Below are 21,079 nucleotides of genomic sequence, written 5' to 3' on the forward strand. Positions count from 1 at the left end.
CTCCTGAGGAGGACCCTCTACAATTGCTCAATTCAACAGACCCATTAAGGATTCTAAAAACGCCTTCTCAATCCTGACCTAAGTTTTAAGTGTTTTAAGTGTGTTGTCTTTATCTCTTTGGGCAAATCATTCGATTGCACAGTTTGTACTACATGGAATACAAGCTACTGTTATGCTAATTACTGTCTGTTATTTACTTAGTATTATTTCTAGTAGTATTATTCACTGTCTCTGTTGTTTATGTATTGGTATTTCTGTCTGTATGATTCCAGAAGTGTCCACCACAGAGCAGAGTCTCCAACTCCCAGCCTTCTGTCTGTGAAGAGTGACTGGTCTAAACCAGGAAAACCTCCTGAGTTCAGTAACGAACCTGGACCTCCTGATTCACAGTATGTCAACCCTCCTATAAATATATACAACACAATAACACTGTAACACTATACAATATATATATACACTATAACACTATACAATATACACTATAACACTATACCATATACACTATACAATATACACTATAACACTATACAATATACACTAACAATAACACTATACAATATACACTATAACATATTTTATAGTGCCGGTGAGAAGGCGGGCAGCTGTGTTCTGCACTAGCTGTAAACGCCTGAGTGATGCCTGGTCGATGCCAATATACAAAGAGTTGCAATAATCTATTCTTGATGAAATCAAAGCATGGATAACCATCTCCAGCTGTTTTTAGGGGGAGGTAGGATTTAACCGTGGCGATGATTGGAAGAAGATAGTTTTAACGATGGAGCTGATTTGTTTATTACGTTTTAAATCTTTATCAAAAATAAAACCAAGAGGGAGGACAGTGGCACAGTCGGTAGTGTTGTCGCCTCACAGCTAGAAGGCCCTGGGTTCGATTCCCGCTGTGGGCGCTGGGGGCGTGTTCTCTCCTCTGCGTCATCAGTGCCCATACCCGAGGCGGGGTTGGCGAAAGGGCCTTTCTGTGTGGAGTTTGTATGTTCTCCCCGTGTCCCCTAGGGTAGGTACCCTCACATGTTCTCCCCGTGTCCCCTAGGGTAGGTACCCTCACATGTTCTCCCCGTGTCCCCTAGGGTAGGTACCCTCACAAAAGCATGCAGTAATCCTGGTCGGAATGTGTTAAGGAGATAACTGTTACAATTGCTCAATTCAACAGACACCTTTTAACCCATTCTAAAAACACCTTCTCAATCCTGACCTAAGTTTTAAGTGTTTAGAGAGGCACTTGTCTTTATCTCCTTGGGCAAATCATTCCATTGCACAGTTTGTACTACATGGAATACAAGCTACTGTTATGCTAATTACTGTCTGTTATTTACTTAGTATTATTTCTAGTAGTATTATTCACTGTCTCTGTTGTTTATGTATTGGTATTTCTGTCTGTATGATTCCAGAAGTGTCCACCACAGAGCAGAGTCTCCAACTCCCAGCCTTCTGTCTGTGAAGAGTGACTGGTCTAAACCAGGAAAACCTCCTGAGTTCAGTAACGAACCTGGACCTCCTGATTCACAGTATGTCAACCCTCCTATAAATATATACAACACAATAACACTGTAACACTATACAATATATATACACTATAACACTATACAATATACACTATAACACTATACAATATACACTATACAATATACACTATAACACTATACAATATACACTAACAATAACACTATACAATATACACTATAACATATTTTATAGTGCCGGTGAGAAGGCGGGCAGCTGTGTTCTGCACTAGCTGTAAACGCCTGAGTGATGCCTGGTCGATGCCAATATACAAAGAGTTGCAATAATCTATTCTTGATGAAATCAAAGCATGGATAACCATCTCCAGCTGTTTTTAGGGGGAGGTAGGATTTAACCGTGGCGATGATTGGAAGAAGATAGTTTTAACGATGGAGCTGATTTGTTTATTACGTTTTAAATCTTTATCAAAAATAAAACCAAGAGGGAGGACAGTGGCACAGTCGGTAGTGTTGTCGCCTCACAGCTAGAAGGCCCTGGGTTCGATTCCCGCTGTGGGCGCTGGGGGCGTGTTCTCTCCTCTGCGTCATCAGTGCCCATACCCGAGGCGGGGTTGGCGAAAGGGCCTTTCTGTGTGGAGTTTGTATGTTCTCCCCGTGTCCCCTAGGGTAGGTACCCTCACATGTTCTCCCCGTGTCCCCTAGGGTAGGTACCCTCACATGTTCTCCCCGTGTCCCCTAGGGTAGGTACCCTCACAAAAGCATGCAGTAATCCTGGTCGGAATGTGTTAAGGAGATAACTGTTACAATTGCTCAATTCAACAGACACCTTTTAACCCATTCTAAAAACACCTTCTCAATCCTGACCTAAGTTTTAAGTGTTAAGAGAGGCACTTGTCTTTATCTCCTTGGGCAAATCATTCCATTGCACAGTTTGTACTACATGGAATACAAGCTACTGTTATGCTAATTACTGTCTGTTATTTACTTAGTATTATTTCTAGTAGTATTATTCACTGTCTCTGTTGTTTATGTATTGGTATTTCTGTCTGTATGATTCCAGAAGTGTCCACCACAGAGCAGAGTCTCCAACTCCCAGCCTTCTGTCTGTGAAGAGTGACTGGTCTAAACCAGGAAAACCTCCTGAGTTCAGTAACGAACCTGGACCTCCTGATTCACAGTATGTCAACCCTCCTATAAATATATACAACACAATAACACTGTAACACTATACAATATATATACACTATAACACTATACAATATACACTATACCATATACACTATACAATATACACTATAACACTATACAATATACACTAACAATAACACTATACAATATACACTATAACATATTTTATAGTGCCGGTGAGAAGGCGGGCAGCTGTGTTCTGCACTAGCTGTAAACGCCTGAGTGATGCCTGGTCGATGCCAATATACAAAGAGTTGCAATAATCTATTCTTGATGAAATCAAAGCATGGATAACCATCTCCAGCTGTTTTTAGGGGGAGGTAGGATTTAACCGTGGCGATGATTGGAAGAAGATAGTTTTAACGATGGAGCTGATTTGTTTATTACGTTTTAAATCTTTATCAAAAATAAAACCAAGAGGGAGGACAGTGGCACAGTCGGTAGTGTTGTCGCCTCACAGCTAGAAGGCCCTGGGTTCGATTCCCGCTGTGGGCGCTGGGGGCGTGTTCTCTCCTCTGCGTCATCAGTGCCCATACCCGAGGCGGGGTTGGCGAAAGGGCCTTTCTGTGTGGAGTTTGTATGTTCTCCCCGTGTCCCCTAGGGTAGGTACCCTCACATGTTCTCCCCGTGTCCCCTAGGGTAGGTACCCTCACATGTTCTCCCCGTGTCCCCTAGGGTAGGTACCCTCACAAAAGCATGCAGTAATCCTGGTCGGAATGTGTTAAGGAGATAACTGTTACAATTGCTCAATTCAACAGACACCTTTTAACCCATTCTAAAAACACCTTCTCAATCCTGACCTAAGTTTTAAGTGTTTAGAGAGGCACTTGTCTTTATCTCCTTGGGCAAATCATTCCATTGCACAGTTTGTACTACATGGAATACAAGCTACTGTTATGCTAATTACTGTCTGTTATTTACTTAGTATTATTTCTAGTAGTATTATTCACTGTCTCTGTTGTTTATGTATTGGTATTTCTGTCTGTATGATTCCAGAAGTGTCCACCACAGAGCAGAGTCTCCAACTCCCAGCCTTCTGTCTGTGAAGAGTGACTGGTCTAAACCAGGAAAACCTCCTGAGTTCAGTAACGAACCTGGACCTCCTGATTCACAGTATGTCAACCCTCCTATAAATATATACAACACAATAACACTGTAACACTATACAATATATATACACTATAACACTATACAATATACACTATAACACTATACCATATACACTATACAATATACACTATAACACTATACAATATACACTAACAATAACACTATACAATATACACTATAACATATTTTATAGTGCCGGTGAGAAGGCGGGCAGCTGTGTTCTGCACTAGCTGTAAACGCCTGAGTGATGCCTGGTCGATGCCAATATACAAAGAGTTGCAATAATCTATTCTTGATGAAATCAAAGCATGGATAACCATCTCCAGCTGTTTTTAGGGGGAGGTAGGATTTAACCGTGGCGATGATTGGAAGAAGATAGTTTTAACGATGGAGCTGATTTGTTTATTACGTTTTAAATCTTTATCAAAAATAAAACCAAGAGGGAGGACAGTGGCACAGTCGGTAGTGTTGTCGCCTCACAGCTAGAAGGCCCTGGGTTCGATTCCCGCTGTGGGCGCTGGGGGCGTGTTCTCTCCTCTGCGTCATCAGTGCCCATACCCGAGGCGGGGTTGGCGAAAGGGCCTTTCTGTGTGGAGTTTGTATGTTCTCCCCGTGTCCCCTAGGGTAGGTACCCTCACATGTTCTCCCCGTGTCCCCTAGGGTAGGTACCCTCACAAAAGCATGCAGTAATCCTGGTCGGAATGTGTTAAGGAGATAACTGTTACAATTGCTCAATTCAACAGACACCTTTTAACCCATTCTAAAAACACCTTCTCAATCCTGACCTAAGTTTTAAGTGTTTAGAGAGGCACTTGTCTTTATCTCCTTGGGCAAATCATTCCATTGCACAGTTTGTACTACATGGAATACAAGCTACTGTTATGCTAATTACTGTCTGTTATTTACTTAGTATTATTTCTAGTAGTATTATTCACTGTCTCTGTTGTTTATGTATTGGTATTTCTGTCTGTATGATTCCAGAAGTGTCCACCACAGAGCAGATTCTCCAACTCCCAGCCTTCTGTCTGTGAAGAGTGACTGGTCTAAACCAGGAAAACCTCCTGAGTTCAGTAACGAACCTGGACCTCCTGATTCACAGTATGTCAACCCTCCTATAAATATATACAACACAATAACACTGTAACACTATACAATATATATACACTATAACACTATACAATATACACTATAACACTATACCATATACACTATACAATATACACTATAACACTATACAATATACACTAACAATAACACTATACAATATACACTATAACATATTTTATAGTGCCGGTGAGAAGGCGGGCAGCTGTGTTCTGCACTAGCTGTAAACGCCTGAGTGATGCCTGGTCGATGCCAATATACAAAGAGTTGCAATAATCTATTCTTGATGAAATCAAAGCATGGATAACCATCTCCAGCTGTTTTTAGGGGGAGGTAGGATTTAACCGTGGCGATGATTGGAAGTAGATAGTTTTAACGATGGAGCTGATTTGTTTATTACGTTTTAAATCTTTATCAAAAATAAAACCAAGAGGGAGGACAGTGGCACAGTCGGTAGTGTTGTCGCCTCACAGCTAGAAGGCCCTGGGTTCGATTCCCGCTGTGGGCGCTGGGGGCGTGTTCTCTCCTCTGCGTCATCAGTGCCCATACCCGAGGCGGGGTTGGCGAAAGGGCCTTTCTGTGTGGAGTTTGTATGTTCTCCCCGTGTCCCCTAGGGTAGGTACCCTCACATGTTCTCCCCGTGTCCCCTAGGGTAGGTACCCTCACATGTTCTCCCCGTGTCCCCTAGGGTAGGTACCCTCACAAAAGCATGCAGTAATCCTGGTCGGAATGTGTTAAGGAGATAACTGTTACAATTGCTCAATTCAACAGACACCTTTTAACCCATTCTAAAAACACCTTCTCAATCCTGACCTAAGTTTTAAGTGTTTAGAGAGGCACTTGTCTTTATCTCCTTGGGCAAATCATTCCATTGCACAGTTTGTACTACATGGAATACAAGCTACTGTTATGCTAATTACTGTCTGTTATTTACTTAGTATTATTTCTAGTAGTATTATTCACTGTCTCTGTTGTTTATGTATTGGTATTTCTGTCTGTATGATTCCAGAAGTGTCCACCACAGAGCAGAGTCTCCAACTCCCAGCCTTCTGTCTGTGAAGAGTGACTGGTCTAAACCAGGAAAACCTCCTGAGTTCAGTAACGAACCTGGACCTCCTGATTCACAGTATGTCAACCCTCCTATAAATATATACAACACAATAACACTGTAACACTATACAATATATATACACTATAACACTATACAATATACACTATAACACTATACCATATACACTATACAATATACACTATAACACTATACAATATACACTAACAATAACACTATACAATATACACTATAACATATTTTATAGTGCCGGTGAGAAGGCGGGCAGCTGTGTTCTGCACTAGCTGTAAACGCCTGAGTGATGCCTGGTCGATGCCAATATACAAAGAGTTGCAATAATCTATTCTTGATGAAATCAAAGCATGGATAACCATCTCCAGCTGTTTTTAGGGGGAGGTAGGATTTAACCGTGGCGATGATTAGAAGAAGATAGTTTTAACGATGGAGCTGATTTGTTTATTACGTTTTAAATCTTTATCAAAAATAAAACCAAGAGGGAGGACAGTGGCACAGTCTGTAGTGTTGTCGCCTCACAGCTAGAAGGCCCTGGGTTCGATTCCCGCTGTGGGCACTGGGGGCGTGTTCTCTCCTCTGCGTCATCAGTGCCCATACCCGAGGCGGGGTTGGCGAAAGGGCCTTTCTGTGTGGAGTTTGTATGTTCTCCCCGTGTCCCCTAGGGTAGGTACCCTCACATGTTCTCCCCGTGTCCCCTAGGGTAGGTACCCTCACAAAAGCATGCAGTAATCCTGGTCGGAATGTGTTAAGGAGATAACTGTTACAATTGCTCAATTCAACAGACACCTTTTAACCCATTCTAAAAACACCTTCTCAATCCTGACCTAAGTTTTAAGTGTTTAGAGAGGCACTTGTCTTTATCTCCTTGGGCAAATCATTCCATTGCACAGTTTGTACTACATGGAATACAAGCTACTGTTATGCTAATTACTGTCTGTTATTTACTTAGTATTATTTCTAGTAGTATTATTCACTGTCTCTGTTGTTTATGTATTGGTATTTCTGTCTGTATGATTCCAGAAGTGTCCACCACAGAGCAGAGTCTCCAACTCCCAGCCTTCTGTCTGTGAAGAGTGACTGGTCTAAACCAGGAAAACCTCCTGAGTTCAGTAACGAACCTGGACCTCCTGATTCACAGTATGTCAACCCTCCTATAAATATATACAACACAATAACACTGTAACACTATACATTATATATACACTATAACACTATACAATATACACTATAACACTATACCATATACACTATACAATATACACTATAACACTATACAATATACACTAACAATAACACTATACAATATACACTATAACATATTTTATAGTGCCGGTGAGAAGGCGGGCAGCTGTGTTCTGCACTAGCTGTAAACGCCTGAGTGATGCCTGGTCGATGCCAATATACAAAGAGTTGCAATAATCTATTCTTGATGAAATCAAAGCATGGATAACCATCTCCAGCTGTTTATAGACCGATTCCGTACCGGTTTCATGGTCGCAGCCTACGTATTTCCTGTAGGCGGACTCGACATAGCTGCGGGAGTAAAACCCTCACCAGGCGCACCTCTTCCACTACAGTGAACGGCAGAGTGACTGATGTTAGTTTGCCTCAAACTTTACTCCTTTACCTGCTTTTTTACTAACACTAACATTACAAAGATGCCCAGAACATCGAGATGAACCTGTGTAGTTTATGGCTGCTCCAACAGTAGTGGCAACATAAAAAAAAAAAAAAAAAACGAATGTCTAATATCCACCGCTGTGGCGGAGACCAGAGCCATTGAGTAATGGTTGAGACAAAGCAGTGAAAGATACATAACGCAAGTCTTACCCAATACCAAATCTTTCTGTTTATTAACACAAGGCTGCTGTACTTTATACCTCATACTTTAAATGCTTAGTATGAGGTATAAAATACAGCAGCCTTGTGTTCATAAAACAGAAAGATTGGGTATTGGGTAAGACTGAAATTACGTATCTTTCAGGACCCTTCACTGCTTTGTCTCAACCATTACTCAATGGCTCTGGTCTCCGCCACCGAGGTGGATATTAGACATTCCGTTTTTTTTTTTTTTTTTATGTTGCCACTACTGTTGGAGCAGCCATAAACTACACAGGTTCATCTCAATGTTCTGGGCATCTTTGTAATGTTAGTGTTAGTAAAAAAGCAGGTAAAGGAGTAAAGTTTGAGGCAAACTAACATCAGTCACTCTGCCGTTCACTGTAGTGGAAGAGGTGCGCCTGGTGAGGGTTTTACTCCCGCAGCTATGTCGAGTCCGCCTACAGGAAATACGTAGGCTGCGACCATGAAACCGGTACGGAATCGGTCTATAGGGGGAGGTAGGATTTAACCGTGGCGATGATTGGAAGAAGATAGTTTTAACGATGGAGCTGATTTGTTTATTACGTTTTAAATCTTTATCAAAAATAAAACCAAGAGAAACCTAGAGAAAGCCATTTCTATTGAACAATTGCACACTCGCCTGCAGAGGTAAAATAGATATCCGATACTTTTTTAATCAGAGCTGCATTGATTAATGCGGGGAAGTCCGTCTTTTAGATTGATCTCACTGTCATCTGTCTGAATACAGAATGGATGTGTTCTGATTATGGACACATATATATATATATATATATATATATATATATATATATATATATATATATATATATATATATCAGATGTAAGTGCAGGTTCATTTCATATGACGTCGTCATATTAAAATGATTCGTGGGAAAAGAGCTTTACCCTTTCAATTGGAACTCTAAATCAATTAAATATCTGGGAATAAGGTTGACTAAGGACCTATCTAAACTCTATGAAGCAAATTATCAACCCATAATCACACAAATTAAAAAAGATATTGAGAGATGGTCTCTGTCACCCTTGGACTTAAGTTCTAGAATAGAAGCAGTCAAGATGAATGTTATACCTAGGATATTATATTTCTTTCAGTCTCTACCAGTGGAGGTGCCTGCCAAACAGTTTTTTGAATGGGACAAAATGATATCTAGATTTATCTGGAACGGAAAAAAACCGAGAATCAGATTCCAAACTTTACAACTCCCTAAAGAAAGAGGGGGACTATCCCTTCCAAATTTGAGGCATTACTATTATGCGTCACAATTAAGACCTTTAATATGTTGGTGTGATGATAAATGCGAGGCTAAATGGAAAGCTTTGGAAATTAAATCAATCAACATCCCTATTCAGTCTTTAATTGGGAACAAAGACCAGGCTAAGTCATACTATGACATTTTAGACCCATTCACAATATTTACTTTAAATACTTGGTTCAAAGTCGTGAAACAGTTCAAAATGGAGAGGACAATCAGGGTGTTGAGGTGGCCCGCTTACGATCCAGATTTTAAGCCTGGTGTGTACGATCAAACTTTCAGGCGATGGGCTCGGTATGGTTTTTCCTCTTACAGTACTGCCATGAAAGGCAATGTGTTATTGAACTTTGAACAATTGAAAGATATGTGTATGTGCATAGATAACAAGGACTTTTTTAGATACCTCCAAATACGAGAGTACTTCATGGGGGAGGTGAAAGCATCCGAGCCGGTGGCCTCAAACGATCCAAAAGAGTAGTGTCCAGTATATATAATGCCCTGGTTTCAGCTAGGGTCAATTCCACAGAGTACATTAAAACTAATTGGGAAAAAGAGTTGGAGATTAGCATCACATCAGAAGAATGGGCAAACATGTGCAATACACAAATTACATCCACCAACTCAAGAATGTGGAGAGAATTCTGTTGGAAGAACCTAATGAGATTTTTTATTACACCCAAAATTAAATCGAGACAACTGAAAACAGATCAGCCTTGCTGGAGACAGTGTGGCCACAAGGGGGCGGGCCACGCTCATATTTTCTGGTCTTTCAGAAATACTGGCAGGACATCCATTCCACCTTGGAGACCATTCTGTGTTTTGAGATACCTCTGTCTGTTTCTTTTCTACTGTTGGGAAATATCCCTGAAGAGTTTCTAATACATGATAATTATTTTATCAAGATCCTCTTAGCAGCAAGTAAAAAAGCAATCACACGACGCTGGTGCCAGCAGGACCCACCAACGAAAGATCAATGGATGGACATTATTGAGGAACTGTATGCTATGGAAAAACTAACATTCATACTTAGACTACAAGAGGATAAATTCTATAAAAAGTGGGAAAAGTGGAATCTCTTCTCTCAGCCTAGCGATATTGCAATAGGATTTCATTGAATGTTTTTGTAATATGAGAAATGCAGCCTTTTTTTCGTTTACTTTTTGTCTTTTTCTTTTTCTTTCCGTATAGTCTTGTCAGTTGTTTTTTTCTTGTCTGTTCTTCCTTCAATAAAAATTAAGTGGAAAAAAATAAAAAATATTCGTGGGACATTTGGCACCAAACTTGATTGATCTCATGATGAGATCAATGTAGTAGCCTACAGCCTACACAGTTGCCCTTGCCCATATTATAATTAATTAAGGTGATCTGGCTTAAAACTATGACTGGCCGAATTGCACTGATGCCATAATGTGGACTTCTATTTTTATAGGGCTAATTAGCCCTAGTGATTGCTGTCTGTCTGTCAGACCGGCATGTCTGTGAACCCAGGGCTCGAAATTAACTTTTCTTGGTAGCACCAGTGCTCCCAAATTAAAAAGTTAGTAGCACTAGCAAAAAATTAGGAGCACCTACACAAAAGGTAAGGAGCACAGACAATATATATCACGCAATACATTGTATTAATAAAACAGTATAACTCAGTATACCAATTTACACTTGTAAACATCTCCATTTCAGTGCATTAGTCACGTGCATACCTAACCGTGGCATTAAGACATTGCATTTCTGAGCACTGAGCACTGCAGAGTTCATCACATGCCGGGTTAAGGCTTAACAATAAAATATGAAACTTAATTATTCAGACCATGGAGAAAGCCTAGTTTTTCAGCAATTTATTCAGTCCACCATAAACATTTTCCCTTCCCTTTTTTGCTAAACAGCTTGTCCCCCCAGGTCTCAATATTTGCTATTGAGAATGAAAGAAATTAGATCAAATGTCCACCAAATATGACGTATGATATGATGATATATAATGATAAGAGCACCTCAGTTCACATGGGTGTGATTTTTAACTCATGCATTGTCCTGGGGCCAGGATTAAAAATTTGGTCTCCTGACTCTCAGTCCCTCCCTCCATCTCTTCACGGACACCGAAGCATCAAAGCTCTCCTGAGGAGGACCCTCTACAATTGCTCAATTCAACAGACCCATTAAGGATTCTAAAAACGCCTTCTCAATCCTGACCTAAGTTTTAAGTGTTTTAAGTGTGTTGTCTTTATCTCTTTGGGCAAATCATTCGATTGCACAGTTTGTACTACATGGAATACAAGCTACTGTTATGCTAATTACTGTCTGTTATTTACTTAGTATTATTTCTAGTAGTATTATTCACTGTCTCTGTTGTTAATGTATTGGTATTTCTGTCTGTATGATTCCAGAAGTGTCCACCACAGAGCAGAGTCTCCAACTCCCAGCCTTCTGTCTGTGAAGAGTGACTGGTCTAAACCAGGAAAACCTCCTGAGTTCAGTAACGAACCTGGACCTCCTGATTCACAGTATGTCAACCCTCCTATAAATATATACAACACAATAACACTGTAACACTATACAATATATATATACACTATAACACTATACAATATACACTATAACACTATACCATATACACTATACATTATACACTATAACACTATACAATATACACTAACAATAACACTATACAATATACACTATAACATATTTTATAGTGCCGGTGAGAAGGCGGGCAGCTGTGTTCTGCACTAGCTGTAAACGCCTGAGTGATGCCTGGTCGATGCCAATATACAAAGAGTTGCAATAATCTATTCTTGATGAAATCAAAGCATGGATAACCATCTCCAGCTGTTTTTAGGGGAGGTAGGATTTGACCGTGGCAATGATTGGAAGAAGATAGTTTTAACGATGGAGCTGATTTGTTTATTACGTTTTAAATCTTTATCAAAAATAAAACCAAGAGGGAGGACAGTGGCACAGTCGGTAGTGTTGTCGCCTCACAGCTAGAAGGCCCTGGGTTCGATTCCCGCTGTGGGCGCTGGGGGCGTGTTCTCTCCTCTGCGTCATCAGTGCCCATACCCGAGGCGGGGTTGGCGAAAGGGCCTTTCTGTGTGGAGTTTGTATGTTCTCCCCGTGTCCCCTAGGGTAGGTACCCTCACATGTTCTCCCCGTGTCCCCTAGGGTAGGTACCCTCACATGTTCTCCCCGTGTCCCCTAGGGTAGGTACCCTCACATGTTCTCCCCGTGTCCCCTAGGGTAGGTACCCTCACAAAAGCATGCAGTAATCCTGGTCGGAATGTGTTAAGGAGATAACTGTTACAATTGCTCAATTCAACAGACACCTTTTAACCCATTCTAAAAACACCTTCTCAATCCTGACCTAAGTTTTAAGTGTTTAGAGAGGCACTTGTCTTTATCTCCTTGGGCAAATCATTCCATTGCACAGTTTGTACTACATGGAATACAAGCTACTGTTATGCTAATTACTGTCTGTTATTTACTTAGTATTATTTCTAGTAGTATTATTCACTGTCTCTGTTGTTTATGTATTGGTATTTCTGTCTGTATGATTCCAGAAGTGTCTACCACAGAGCAGAGTCTCCAACTCCCAGCCTTCTGTCTGTGAAGAGTGACTGGTCTAAACCAGGAAAACCTCCTGAGTTCAGTAACGAACCTGGACCTCCTGATTCACAGTATGTCAACCCTCGCTTTAGTTTCGACCGACCGGATCTGTAGTCCTAATCCTTTACCATTTAGAATCTGTAGTCCTAATCCTTTACCATTTAGAATCTGTAGTCCTAATCCTTTACCATTTAGAATCTGTAGTCCTAATCCTTTACCATTTAGAATCTGTAGTCCTAATCCTTTACCATTTAGAATCTGTAGTCCTAATCCTTTACCATTTAGAATCTGTAATAATAATAATAATAATAATAAAACTTTATTTGTATAGCACCTTTCATGACATCAAATGCAGCTCAAAGTGCTTTACAGAACAATGGAGAATAAAATAAAAGCAAAGCATAAAAGGCAACGACATTAAAAAACAAGCAGTAACAAAAAATATAAGATCACTTAAAGGCAATGTTGTAGAAGTGGGTCTTGAGCTGAGCTTTAAAAATGTCTACAGAGGCTGCCTGACGAAGGTACAGAGGGAGCTTGTTCCATGCCGATGGCCCGTAGAAGCAAAAAGCTGCTTCCCCGTATTTTTTAGTTGCAATTTTTTTAGGCAAAGCGAGCAGGCCAGCAGTGGAAGACCTTAGCGGGCGGTTTGGGACATAATTAGGCAGGCAGTCATGTAGGTAGGAAGGTGCGAGACCATTGAGGGCTTTATAGACAAGTAAAATAATTTTAAAATCAATCCTAAAAACAACCGGAAGCCAGTGCAGTGATGCCAAAACTGGAGTAATATGTTCTCTCATCTTAGTTCTAGTTAAAACTCTGGCTGCTGCATTTTGGACAAGTTGTAATCTGTCAGTTGTTTTCTTAGGCAGTCCTGAAAAAAGTGCATTGCAGTAATCAAGCCGAGAGAAAACAAAGGCGTGGATTAGCGTTTTTGCATCGTCCAAAATATGTAGTCCTAATCCTTTACCATTTAGAATCTGTCTAGTCATATTTTGGGCCATGTGAAAAATAATGATGCCACATCTCTTTTCAACTTGGGGCAGCTGATGCTTGTACTGTCAAGGCAAAAGTTTCTGAACGTCTCATCCTCCATTTATACACGTGCTGAAAATAGCCGATCTACCAGCTCACAGCGTGTTGCGGAGGCGAAACGTTGTGAGCTTGCAGATCAGCTATTTTTTAGCACTCTGATGCAACGGGTCGTACGGCGAAACATAAGACAAGCTTCCCTTTTGTTTTTAGCCGAGGCGACGTACACAGTCAACACAGAGTCAGACACACATGGCTATTGGCTCCTCGATGCAAAATAAACAGTGTACAGTACCCAACTTTACGATAATAAGGGACAGTAGGCCGGGACACGATATTGATATTAAAGCTTCATGATGTTCTGCAGACTGCAGCAGCACCCACTCGCTGCTTAGCTCTGGTCCATAGCCCTAATGCTAGGGTAGAATTGGCATTAGGGCTATGGACCAGAGCTACTCACGCCGCTATGCCTGTCCATTCTCCAGGCGTGCTGCCGTCTCCCACAGGGACCGACTGTTGTAACTTAATTTAGGTTACAGTTCATTTGTGTAATGTTTATATTGCATAACAGTTAAATGTGTTCATTGCATATTGTTATTATTATTAGTTAAAAAGAGAATTGATTATAAACAAAAGAAGTCGATTTAATTCACAGTATGATTTATTTGATTGTAATTGCGATTGATATTGCTTACTAAGAAACAAATTATAAGTTGAACTGCATATCCCATGATGCATTTGTGTTTATCACCGGATATCCGGGGAACCAAGGCGGGCTTTGTTATTGTTGTTTACATTGAGAAGAAGAAAGGCTCAGCCTAGTTTTGCCGTATGTGCCATATTGACTAACCAACCAAACTAATTCATTGCATTTTTCGGTACCATTTTTTTGCCTATATAAAATTCAAGCATTCTAGTACCAGCCGACGTCCTCTTATGTTCATTTTGACCGTATTTTAATCTACACCGACCCTCCACTATGTCGGAACTAAAACCTGTCCCTGTAAAAAGTCTGTGCCTGTGAGAGAAGGCAACACGAGCGTCCCAACCTGCTCCAGCACCCGGAAAACAAACACAAGCACAGCGGCGTGTGCAAAGCGCGGTGTGTGCATCCCCTTTTTACAACTTTTACAACGCTGAGTAGTTTCGCTCCACATCTGAAACGGAGAAGCTGAACCATTTCCAGACGACAGACTAGCCTATTTTAACCAACTAAATCCTCGTTCCTATCGCTCCCCATGGCAGACCTATCGCTCCCCATGGCAGACTTATCTCTCCCCCTGTCAGACCTATCGCTCCCCCTGGCAGACCTATCGCTCCCCCTGGCAGACCTATCGCTCCCCCTGGCAGACCTATCGCTCCCCCTGGCAGACCTATCGCTCCCCCTAGCAGACCTATCGCTCCCCCTGGCAGACCTATCGCTCCCCCTGGCAGACCTATCGCTCCCCCTGGCAGACCTATCGCTCCCCCTGGCAGACCTATCGCTCCCCCTGGCAGACCTATCGCTCCCCATGGCAGACCTATCGCTCCCCCTAGCAGACCTATCGCTCCCCCTGGCAGACCTATCGCTCCCCCTGGCAGACCTATCGCTCCCCCTGGCAGACCTATCGCTCCCCCTGGCAGACCTATCGCTCCCCCTGGCAGACCTATCGCTCCCCCTAGCAGACCTATCGCTCCCCCTGGCAGACCTATCGCTCCCCCTGGCAGACCTATCGCTCCCCCTGGCAGACCTATCGCTCCCCCTAGCAGACCTATCGCTCCCCCTAGCAGACCTATCGCTCCCCCTGGCAGACCTATCGCTCCCCCTGGCAGACCTATCGCTCCCCCTGGCAGACCTATCGCTCCCCCTGTCAGACCTATCGCTCCCCCTGGCAGACCTATCACTCCCCCTAGCAGACCTATCGCTCCCCCTGGCAGACCTATCGCTCCCCCTGGCAGACCTATCGCTCCCCCTGTCAGACCTATCGCTCCCCCTGGCAGACCTATCGCTCCCCCTAGCAGACCTATCGCTCCCCCTAGCAGACCTATCGCTCCCCCTAGCAGACTTATCGCTCCCCCTAGCAGACCTATCGCTCCCCCTGGCAGACCTATCGCTCCCCCTAGCAGACCTATCGCTCCCCCTAGCAGACCTATCACTCCCCCTGTCAGACCTATCGCTCCCCCTGGCAGACCTATCGCTCCCCCTGGCAGACCTATCGCTCCCCCTAGCAGACCTATCGCTCCCCCTGGCAGACCTATCGCTCCCCCTGGCAGACCTATCGCTCCCCCTGGCAGACCTATCGCTCCCCCTAGCAGACCTATCGCTCCCCCTGGCAGACCTATCGCTCCCCCTAGCAGACCTATCGCTCCCCCTAGCAGACCTATCGCTCCCCCTGGCAGACCTATCGCTCCCCCTGTCAGACCTATCGCTCCCCCTGGCAGACCTATCGCTCCCCCTGGCAGACCTATCGCTCCCCCTGGCAGACCTATCGCTCCCCCTGGCAGACCTATCGCTCCCCCTGGCAGACCTATCGCTCCCCCTAGCAGACCTATCGCTCCCCCTGGCAGACCTATCGCTCCCCCTGGCAGACCTATCGCTCCCCCTAGCAGACCTATCGCTCCCCCTAGCTAGATTTGCCGTAAATGCCCTAGTTAAAGGGAAAACCGTAAATGCCCTAGTTAAAGGGAAAACCCATTTTAGATTTTCTTTTTTTGACATTCGTCCAAATCCAAAAAACGCGATTTCTATTAAAATTATATATTAATCGTGCAGCCCTAATATGCATCTATATGTATATATTCCATTGTCTTCATCTATATGTATATATTATATTGTCTTCATCTATTATGTATATATTCTATTGTCTTCATCTATATGTATATATTCTATTGTCTTCATCTATATGTATATATTCTATTGTCTTCATCTATATGTATATATTTTATTGTCTTCATCTCCACAGAGAGACATTCAGAAACACACCTGGACAGAAGACATTCAGTCGAACCACACCTGGACACAGTAAGACTGGACACATTTTACACCAACATTTTATTTCAACGAATGAAATGTTTAAATAGCAGCAGACTCATCAGATTAAATATACTCGTTGTATTCCTGTCTCAATGTCCAAATACAAATACTGATGATAAACACATACATTTAGACTAAAATGTATGTTATTTATTTTAGCCAATTTTCTCATTTTTTTTCTTTTACAAATTTAGATTTTCTGGAGGATATATATTATACATAGTTGTTTTAATTACATGGTATGTTCAATGTAAAGTTGTAAATGAAGCATAGTGTTTAACATGTATTAATTGTCTCCTCATATCAGATGTCCGTCTGCCGGAGTATGTAAAGGTCTATAAGGTCACTGTGGACGGTCTTGATCATGTGGCATACGTCACTGAAGAGCCCTCCTCCCTCTCCGACATCTACACAGACCTCCACCTATCAGCGGGAGGGAGTGAAGGGGTTAATCAGCAACATGAGGTGTGGCAGCTTGAGACCGCCTCCAGCATGAAGACCATCTATGACGTCATAATCAAGTGCCGTGCCATCTTTAAGACCCTCCTCCCTGGCAGAGACACACCCAGCGGCAGAGTTCTGACCATTGGCATCGCTGGCATCGGGAAGACATTCTCCGTGCGTAAGTTCGCTCTGGACTGGGCGAGAGGTTTGGAGAACCAAGACATCAATCTCCTGGTTCTCTTCGCATTCCGGGAGCTGAACTTGGTCCGAGATGAGCAGCACAGTCTTCTCTCACTGATCCATGTTTTCCATCCAACGTTAGAGAAGCTCACAGCAGAGCAGCTCGCTGCCTGGAAAGTTGGCTTCATCTTCGATGGTCTCGATGAAAGCAGGTTTCCACTGAAATTCCAGAACATTGACGTCGATTCCGACGCCTTCGACAACAATGACGTCGTCTCTGATGTCACGGTGACATCATCGGTGGGCCTGCTGCTGACGAACCTCATCAAGAGGAATCTGCTCCCCTCGGCTCTCCTCTGGATAACCACCAGACCTGCAGCAGCCTATCAGATCCCTCCTGAATGCGTTGACATGGTGACAGAAATACGAGGGTTCACAGACCCCCAGAAGGAGGAGTTCTTCAGGAAGATGTTCAGTGATGATGAGGAGCTGGCCAGCACCATCATCTCACACGTGAAGACATCAAAGAGCATCCACATCATGTGTCACATCCCAGTCTTCTGTTGGATGACCGCTACCGTTGTGGAGGACCTGGTGAAGACAGGCAAGACAGGACAGCTGCCCAAGAGCCTGACCGGGATGTTCAGCCAGTTCATATCGATCATGATAAAAAGGATGATGACGATGTATGGCGAGACTGACAGGGATGTTCTTCTGATGCTCTGCCTGCTGGCGTTTAAACATCTGAAGAAAGGCAGCGTCACGTTCTACCAAGAAGACCTGGAAGAGTGTGGTCTCGATGTGAACCACGCCGCGCTGTACTCGGGAGTGTGCACAGAGATCTTCAAAGAAGAGACCGTTCGATCTCAGAGGAAGATCTACAGCTTTGTTCATCTGAGCATCCAGGAGTTCCTGGCTGCAGTCTACCTGATGCACTGTTTCACACAGAAGAACATGAAGGTACTGAAGACATTCCTGGGAGGAGGAGAAGAAGAAGAAGAAGAAGAAGAAGAAGAAGAAGAAGAAGAAGAAGAAGAAGAAGAAGAAGAAGAAGAAGAAGAAGAAGAAGAAGAAGAAGAAGAAGAAGAAGAAGAAGAAGAAGAAGAAGAAGAAGAAGAAGAAGACGACGAAGACGTCTTCCTGCAGAGAGCCATGGAAGAATCCCTGAAGAGTATGGAAGGAGGAGGAGGAGGAGGAGGGGAAGAAGACGTCTTCCTGCAGAGAGCCATGGAAGAATCCCTGAAGAGTATGGAAGGAGGAGGAGGAGGAGGAGGGGAAGAAGACGTCATCCTGCAGAGAGCCATGGAAGGAGGAGGAGGAGGAGGAGGAGGAGGAGAAGAAGAAGAAGAAGAAGAAGAAGAAGACGGAGAAGACGAAGAAGACGACGAAGACGTCTTCCTGCAGAGAGCCATGGAAGAATCCCTGAAGAGTATGGAAGGAGGAGGAGGAGGAGGAGGGGAAGAAGACGTCATCCTGCAGAGAGCCATGGAAGGAGGAGGAGGAGGAGGAGGAGGAGGAGAAGAAGAAGAAGAAGAAGACGTCATCCTGCAGAGAGCCATGGAAGAATCCCTGAAGAGTATGGGAGGAGGAGGAGGAGAAGAAGAAGAAGAAGAAGAAGATGATTCCATTGAAGAATCCCTGAAGAGTATGAATGAAGAAATGACCCTGGACGACTTCCTGCAGAGAGCCTTTCAAAAAGCCCTGAAGAGTAAGAACGGCCACCTGGACCTCTTTGTCCGCTTCCTTCATGGCCTCTCGCTGGAGTCCAACCAGAGTCTGTTAGGAGGCCTGCTGGGTCACACAGAGAACAGTCCAGAGAGCATCCAGAGAGTCATCAACAACCTGAAGGAGATGAAAATGGAAGATCAGAGTCTCTCTCCTGACAGATTCATCAACATCTTCCACTGTCTGATGGAGATGAACGACCTCTCAGTACATCAGGAGATCCAACAGTACCTGAAGTCAGCGGACAGATCAAAGACAGAACTGTCTGAGAGCCAGTGTTCAGCTCTGGCCTTCATGCTGATGACGTCAGACGAGCTTCTGGAGGAGTTTGACCTGCAACAATATGACACATCATCATTCTGGGGGACATCCAGACTACTCCCAGCTGTGAGGAACAGCAGAAAGGCTCGGTTAGTAGTCATGTGGATAGAAAACCTGTTGGAATGTGTGTGTGTGTGTGTGTGTGTGTGTGTGTGTGTGTGTGTGTGTGTGCAATATTTATACAGCATTTTTGCCTAAATGGAACTGACTGACACGCACAGAGAACAAAGTAAAAAGAATAAATAAGATAACATTCATAGATCAATCAATGCAAGTTACACACTGTAGTATTAAACCATTTTGGGCGGGAACCCCTTTTGGTGTTTTAACCCATTTTGGGCGGGAACCCCCCCGTTAGCATCATGTCATGCTTTCGCTAAAAAAAATATATATAGCAGATCTACAAGCTCATAGCGCGCCACCGAGTGGCGCGCTATGAGCTTGTAGGTCTGCTATTTTTTGAAACTGTCAGGATTTAGAAGACATTTTTTAGAATCTGATCTCAGGTCAAAATGCGTTAAAGAACCACCACTCTTCTGTGCGTTAGAATCTGATCTCAGGTCAGAATGGGTTAAACATCATGTTATGCTTTAGCTATTGAAAAATAGCAGATCTACAAGCTCATAGCGCGCCACTCGGTGGCGCGCTATGAGCTTGTAGGTCTGCTATTTTAGTCGAAGAACGACTGCCATAGAAACAGCTTTTTCAGAAAACTATCAGGATGTAGAAGACATTTTTAGAATCTGATCTCGGGTCAGAATTGGTTAATGCAGATTATCTGTCTTTCACTTTGATGTTTTTTGGTTCCCTGTTCTTATATGACCTGTTCTTATGACCTGTCAATATCTGACCAACTAGACTGTTCTTATATGACCTGTCAATATCTGAACAACTAGACCGTTCTTATGACCTGTCAATATCTGACCAACTAGACTGTTCTTATATGACCTGTCAATATCTGACCAACTAGACTGTTCTTATATGACCTGTCAATATCTGACCAACTAGACTGTTCTTATATGACCTGTCAATATCTGACCAACTAGACTGTTCTTATATGACCTGTTAATATCTGACCAACTAGACTGTTCTTGTATGACCTGTCAATATCTGACCAACTAGACTGTTCTTATATGACCTGTCAATATCTGACCAACTAGACTGTTCTTATATGACCTGTCAATATCTGACCAACTAGACTGTTCTTATATGACCTGTTAATATCTGACCAACTAGACTGTTCTTATATGACCTGTCAATATCTGACCAACTAGACATTGGTACATTTACATTACACTTTATAGTTAATTTCATTGAACATGAATTTGATCTAATCTGTGTTGATGGTCACTGATTTTACATCATCTACATTTACAGACTTGTTGGCTGTTCCCTCCAAGAGGCAGAATGTGAGATTGTGGCTTCAGCTCTCAGCTCTAATCCTTCACATCTAAGAGAATTGGACATCAGTTATAATGACATAGAGGATCCATCCATGGACCTGCTCACTGCTGCATTGAAGAGTCCAAACTGTCATCTGGAGATACTGAGGTCACATTATTATTTTATTATTAGTTCTGTTTTATTATTTATAGTTTGATTCTTAACCCATTCTGAACGGGAACCCATTTTGGTGTTAGCATCATGTTATGCTTTAGCTATTGAAAAATAGCAGATCTACAAGCTCATA

General features: G+C 42.8%; 2 protein-coding genes across 2 annotated transcripts in view; both read left to right on the top strand.

Annotated features, from left to right (window-relative positions):
- The window catches only part of LOC310859189 (NACHT, LRR and PYD domains-containing protein 3-like), a gene marked incomplete at its 5' end in the record, with an annotated part of 125,411 nt that overhangs the window by 97,392 nt on the left and 6,940 nt on the right, over positions 1 to 21,079 (top strand). The window lies entirely within an intron of this gene.
- LOC310859190 (uncharacterized protein) overlaps positions 1 to 21,079 on the top strand; it is a gene marked incomplete at its 5' end in the record, with an annotated part of 57,260 nt that overhangs the window by 30,286 nt on the left and 5,895 nt on the right. Inside the window, 5 exons of the mRNA XM_083765591.1 lie at positions 17,027 to 18,306; positions 18,490 to 18,627; positions 18,688 to 18,772; positions 18,938 to 19,478; positions 20,767 to 20,940. Of these exons, the coding sequence (XP_083621717.1) occupies positions 17,027 to 18,306; positions 18,490 to 18,627; positions 18,688 to 18,772; positions 18,938 to 19,478; positions 20,767 to 20,940 (2,218 nt within the window). The remainder of the gene's footprint in view (positions 1 to 17,026; positions 18,307 to 18,489; positions 18,628 to 18,687; positions 18,773 to 18,937; positions 19,479 to 20,766; positions 20,941 to 21,079) is intronic.

Source organism: Protomyctophum parallelum (assembly GCF_964188405.1).
Source record: "Protomyctophum parallelum genome assembly, chromosome: 5".
Classification (NCBI taxonomy): Eukaryota; Metazoa; Chordata; class Actinopteri; order Myctophiformes; family Myctophidae; genus Protomyctophum; species Protomyctophum parallelum.